General features: G+C 51.3%; 1 protein-coding gene across 1 annotated transcript; it reads right to left on the bottom strand.

The window, feature by feature from the left end:
• Window positions 1-3,206: 3,206 nt before the first annotated feature.
• On the bottom strand, window positions 3,207-4,154 carry LOC134810769 (exonuclease GOR-like; the record flags this gene model as incomplete). Its single annotated transcript, XM_063816807.1, has 1 exon — window positions 3,207-4,154. A coding segment is annotated over exon 1 (948 nt), but the record flags the coding sequence as incomplete, so codon positions are not given.
• Window positions 4,155-6,508: the final 2,354 nt, after the last annotated feature.

The following is a 6,508-nucleotide window of genomic DNA, read 5'->3' as shown; positions in this document are numbered from 1 at the left end:
TGTCAATGTTGGCTTTCGTTGCCATTGCTTTTGGCGTTTTAGACATGAGGTCCTTGCCCATGCCTGTGTCCTCAATGGTATTGGCTGGGTTTTCTCCTAGGGTTTGTATGGTTTAAGATCTAACATTTAAGTCTTTCTTCTGTCTTGAATTAATTTTTGTACAAGGTGTAAGGAAGGGATCCGATTTCAGCTTTCGACATATGGCTAGCCTGTTTTCCCAGCACCATTTTTTAAATAGGGAATCCTTTCCCCATTTCTTGTTTTTCTCAGGTTTGTCAAAGATCAGATGGTTGTAGATGTGTCGTATTATTTCTGAGGGCTCTATTCTGTTCCATTGGTCTACGGTAACCAAAACGGCAACCGATAGCATGCTCTTTGGTTACTGTAGCCTTCTACTGTAGCTTGAAGTCGGACAGCTTGATGCCTCCATCGTTGTTCTTTTGGCTTAGGAATATGTTGGCAGTGGGGGCCGTTTTGTGGTTCCATATGAGCTTTAAAGCAGTTTTTTCCAGTTCTGTGAAGAAAGTCATTGGTAGTTTGATGGGGATGGCATTGAATCTATAATTTACCTTGGGCAGTATGGCCATTTTCACGATATTGATTCTTCCAATCCGTGATGGTGGAATATTCTTCCATTTGTTTGTCTCCTCTTTTAGTTCGTGGAGCAATGCTTGGTAGTTCTCCTTGAAGAGGTCCTTCACATCCCTTGTTAGTTGGATTCCTAGGCATTTTATTCTCTTTGAAGCAATTGTGAATGGGAGCTCACTCATGATTTGGCTCTCTGTTTGCCTGTTATTGGTGTATAAGAATGCTTGTGATTTTTGCACCTCGATTTTGTATCCTGAGACTTTGCTGAAGTTGCTTATCAGCTTAAGGAGATTTTGGGCTGAGACGATGGGGTTTTCTAAATATTCAATCATGTCATCTGCAAACAGGGACAATTGGACTTCCTCTTTTCCTAATTGAATTCCCTTTATTTCTTTCTCCTGCCTGATTGCCCTGGGCAGAAGTTCCAACACTATGTTGAATAGGAGTGGTGAGAGAGGGCATCCCTGTCTTGTGGCAGTTTGCAAAGGGAATGCTTCCACTTTTTGCCCATTCAGTATGATATTGGCTGTGGGTTTGCCCTAAATAGCCCTTATTATTTTGGGAGATGTCCCATCAATACCTAATTTATTGAGAGTTGTTGGCATGAAGGGCTGTTGAATTTTGTCAAAGGCCTTTTCTGCATCTGTTGAGATAATCACGCAGTTTCTGTCTTTGGTTCTGATTATATGCTGGATTATGTTTATTGTTTTGCATATGATGGACAAGCCTTGCATGTCAGGGATGAAGCCCACTTCATCATGATGGATAAGCCCTTTGATGTGCTGCTGGATTCGTTTTTCCGGTATTTTATGGAGGATTTTCCCATCGATGTTCCTCAGGGACATAGGCCTAAAATTCTCTTTTTGGGTTGTGTTTCTCTCAGGCTTTGGGATCAGGATGATGCCGGCCTCATGAAATGAGTGAGGGAGGATTCCCTCTTTTTCTGTTGATTGGAATAGTTTCAGAAGGCATGGTACCAGCTCCTCCTTGTCCTTCTGGTAGAATTTGGCTGTGAATCCGTCTGGTCCTGGAGTTTTATTGCTTGATAGGCTGTTAATTATTGCCTCAATTTCAGAGCCTGTTAGTGGTCTACTCAGGCATTCAACTTCTTCCTGGTTTACTCTGGGGAGGTTGTATGCGTCCAGGAATTTATCCATTTCTTCTAGGTTTTCTAGTTCATTAGCTTAGAGGTGCTGATAGTATTGTCTGATGGTAGTTTGTATTTCTGTGGGATCGGTGGTGATATCCCCTTTATCATTTTTTACTGCATCTGTTTGATTCTTCTTTCTTCTCTTGTTTCTTAGTCTTGCTAGTGCTCTATCAATTTTGTTGATCACTGCAAAAAACCCGCTCCTGGATTCATTGATTTGTTGAAGGGTTTATTGTGTCTCTATCTCCACCAGTTCTGCTCAGATCTTAGTTATTTCTTGCCTTCTGCTAGTTTTTGAATGTGTTTGCTCTTGCTTCTCTCATTCTTTTAATGGTGATGTTAGGGTATGCATTTTTGATTTTTCCTGCTTTCTCTCGTGGGCAATTAGTGCTATAAATTTCCCTCTACACACTGCTTTAAATGTGACCCAGAGATTCTGGTATGTTGTGCCTTTGTTTTCATTGGTTTCAGAGAATATCTTTCTTTCTGCCTTCATTTCGTTATGTACCCAGTACTCATTCAGGAGCAGGTTGTCCGGTTTCCATGCAGTTGAGCGGTTTTGAGTGAGTTTCTTTATCCTGAGGTCTACTTTGATGGCAATGTGGTCTGAAAGACCGTTTGTAGTAATTTCTGTTATTTTACATTTACTGAGGAGTGCTTTCCTTCCAACTATGTGGTCAATGTGGAAATAAGTGTGATGTGGTGCTGAGAAGCATGTATATTCTGTCGATTTGGGGTGGAGCGTTCTGTAGATGTCTCCTAGGTCCGCTTGGTGCAGAGCTGAGTTCAATTCCTGGATATCCTTTTTAGATTTCGGTCTCGTTGTTCTGTCTAATGTTTACAGAGGGCTGTTAAAGTTTCCCATTATTATGATGTGGGAGTCTAAGTCTCTTTTGATCACACTTTAAAGATCAAAAGGTAGAAGCGCAAAGACATTATCTGTGCAATATTAGAAACCTAATAAGTGGTGGAATTTGGCCTTGAACCCAGATATCTAACTCCAGAGCCTAAGTGCTTCACCCACCTCACTGTGGTGCCTCTCGAGAAAAACAGGTAAGCACACATTCATAAAGCTGGTGGGCCGGGGGGCTGGCCTTGTACTCAGAGGCCATGGAAGTCCCACGTGGGGTGGCTAGTGGTGTAAGGACAGAGGTCTCGGATGGGCAGAGGGATGTGGACAGGCGCGAGGGGGCGCGGCAGGGACTCGGGGGACTGGGAGTGGCGGCTCGGTGCTGCGGGAGGCGATTAGTGGAAGGACAGAGGTCTGGGAAGGGCAGAGGGATGGGGACAGGCCCGAGGGTCCGCGGCAGGGATTCCGGGGGACTGGGAGTGGCCGGTTGGGGTTACTCTTGGCTTTTTGCCCTCTCCTGCCGTCGACTGCTCCGGTTTCTTTGGCCTTGCGGCGAGGTGGACAGGGTGAGCTCTCGGGACTGATGGCGGTTGTGGAAGGGGCCTGGGGCCAAGGACAGGCCAGGGCGGCGGGAGAGGCGGACCGGTGGCGTGGCTGGATCTGGGCACGCTGTCGGACCTTCCACATCACCAGCTGCAGGCAGGCGTTTGCGTCCTCGCTGGAGTTGTGGCCGTCCTGGCTGTCCTGGATGATCTGTCCCAGGTAGTCGGCCGCGAGATTCCTGAGGGAACGCTTGTAGGGGAAACCCAGGTAGTGCGGGAAGAGCACGGCCGTGTCCAGCACGGTGCTGTGGATGAGCTTCAGGGCCAGCAGATCGCTCTCCAGGCTGTGCCCGATGAGGATGGTTTGGGCGCTGAAAAAGCTCAGCAGGATGGCTTGCACTTGGGGCAAGGTGATGCTCGTCTTGGCGACGTCGGCCTCGGTGACTCCGGAAAACCTGGTGTTGTAGTCCACGATCTCGTTGTCGGGCTTGACGAAGGTGTCGTACACCACTCGCATGTCGGCGTCCACCACGGTGACGCGGGTCAGCTCTAGGCCATGCGTGGTGTAGCACATCTCACAGTCCAAGGCGTAGATTCCTGGATAAGCGTCTCTGGACAACTCTTTCTTGAAGGTCTCCACGAAGCCATCGAGGCTGTCCTTGCGGCCGTCCCGCACGTGCTGCTTTGCCACCTGGCAGCCCACAGAGCCAGGAGCAGCTGCACAGCAGGTGTACTGGCTAACCCGGCCTCCAGCCACCTGGCTCGAGCGGACCCGCCCCCAGTGATAATAACACAACTGGTCGCGTACACAGCGGCCCGAGGAGGACACCAGGTACTCGGTGCCACAACGGCAGCAGACCCTGCAGGAGGAGTCGCCGGGCCCCTTCCCCTGGCCAGTGAAGAGGACGGCGCCTCCGGGCCGCTCGGGGTGCGGGAAGGGGTAGCCGTTCTCCTTGAGCTGGTCCTGGCTGAGCAGGAACTCCTGGAGGCGGCTGTACAGGGCGGCCCTGCTGAGGCCCGGCATGGAGCTGGGGGTCAGGCCCTTCAGTCTCTTGAGGGTGTTCAGGACCACGTTCAGGTACCTGTTCTTGTTGGGGCTGCAGTCGTAGGCCACCTTCTCCTCGTTCAGCGCCTTCTCCACGGCCTCCTGCTTGGAGGCGCAGAACTTGAGACACTCTTCGGTGAACAGTTGGAGATAGCCTCGGCGGAGGACGGTGGGGACTTGGCACCCAGACCTTCGGAGGATAATAGGTTTCTTCAAACTCGGTAGGGATGGACGACGGACGATTCGCTTAGAGCTGATGGTGGTGGTGGTCTTGCATGCCATCCCTGACCTGTTGCGCGTCTTCCCTGGCTGTCTGCCGACCTTGGAGCCACTGGAGCGTTGGCTGCTGCTGGCCACCCGGGTTCTCTTGGCATCTGTGCAACCTGTGACCAAGCAAGGGCTGGAAGCGTGGGCGATCGTCTTCCTCTTACTTGGGGCTGAGAATCGGACTCCCGAGGGCCTCTCTGTCAGCCTTGGGGCGGCTGGCAAGCAGCAGGCCGATCCCCTCTGCGCAGGGAAGTAGGACGCCTCCGTCACCATCTTGAGACACGCTGGGGGCACCGCCGGACCCATGTTCTGGGGCTCCGCCTGGATGTCCACAAATGCGGAGGCCTGGTTGTGCATCTGGGGCACCCGGAGCCCGAAGCTCTGGGCAGGCTGATGAGAGGGCAGGGGGAATTCTGGAGCCTCGAGGGCCGCCTCCTCGGCCACCTTCTTAGCTTCTGGGTATCCAGGTGGGAACCAGCAGGGAGCTGTGGCTCGCAACATCTTGCTGCCTTCGGGAGCACCGGCCTGGCTCTGCTCCGCTCCCAACTGGCGGCTTCTTGCCTCCAGGGCCGCCTCCTCGGCCACCTTCTTAGCTTCTGGGTATCCAGGTGGGAACCAGCAGGGAGCTGTGGCTCGCAACATCTTGCTGCCTTCGGGAGCACCGGCCTGGCTCTGCACCGCTCCCAACTGGCGGCTTCTTGCCTCCAGGGCCGCCTCCTCGGCCACCTTCTTAGCTTCTGGGTATCCAGGTGGGAACCAGCAGGGAGCTGTGGCTCGCAACATCTTGCTGCCTTCGGGAGCACCGGCCTGGCTCTGCTCCTCTCCCAACTGGCGGCTTCAATGAGTTCCGCGGCCGCCACCCGTCGCCTTTATAGACGCACAGGGCAGAGTGGGTGGGACTTCTCCTTGATAGGTTGGTGCTTCCATCCAATCACACTGAGCCTCATCTTCCACCAGACTCCAGCTTGGGAATGCCTCAAGGGGTGCACTAATGGAATCAACTGGAACTCCTGGTTGCTAACCTTGGAGCTAGGTTGCTTTTCCTGAGTTAATTAACTGTCCCTGCAGGGCAGTCCTATCATGGCTACTGGAATTGGGCCACCTAGGATTCATTTCAGCGTCAGGGAGTTTGGTCAACTTGCTTGGGCCCACACAGCACCCCATGGAGCCAGGACTGGGCCAGCAGTCTGCTGCATGCTGCAGGGCAGGATCTCTCTGGGGCTGCGTTTCCCTGCTCTGTGCACTCCTCCGCTGAGGGCAAATTGAGGACAGGAAGTGGACCGCACCCACTTCTCTCCCACGACTTGGGCAATGTTCAACACAGGGGTTCTTCAAAAGGTTCATAGAAAATGCACATGGTGAAGAAACTATGCATGGGTTTCCGCTGGTTTGCACTCAAATAAACTTGTCCGAACTTCTTATAACCTTTCTGAACTAGATCTAGTTTGAGGCACTGAGAAGGATGAGACATCCACTGAAAAGGACTCCTATCAGAGCAACATGAATTCCACGAAAATTGCAGCAAGAGCAAACATCAAATTTCTGGTGAAGCTTGGGTGGAAGAATGAAGAAATCATTGATGTTTTAACAAAAGCTTCTAAGGACACTACCCCAAAGAAATGAACTCTTTACGAATGTATAGCTTGTTTCAAGAAGAGGTGAGAAGATGTGGGAGATGAATCCTGCAGTGGCTGTGAAAACCACTGTGCCCAGATCAGCTGCAGTTACGACGAGAGCTATCAGTGGAAATTTTAAACAGGAGGGATCACGATCCTGACGCATCCCTCTGACAAATTGTAACCGGAAGTTGGAACATGGCTTTACCAATATGACCTCGAATGCAAAGCATCATCAAAGCGACGGCTACCGAGAGGTGGCAGTGGTCCAGTCAAAGGAAAAGGAGGCCAGTCAGGAGCCAACATCATGGCATCAGTGTTTTGGGACACTCAAGGCATTTTGCTTGTTGACTTTCTGAAGGGCCAAACATCTGCTTATTAGGAGAGTGTTCCGAGAAGCTTAGAGAAAGCTTTGGTAGAAACATGCTGGGAAAGTCTCACTAGATCCCT

This window comes from Pan troglodytes, chromosome 7 (assembly GCF_028858775.2).
Source record: "Pan troglodytes isolate AG18354 chromosome 7, NHGRI_mPanTro3-v2.0_pri, whole genome shotgun sequence".
Lineage (NCBI taxonomy): Eukaryota > Metazoa > Chordata > Mammalia > Primates > Hominidae > Pan > Pan troglodytes.
The sequence above is the reverse complement of the archived record's forward strand: the minus strand, read 5'-3'. Positions and strand labels throughout refer to the sequence as shown.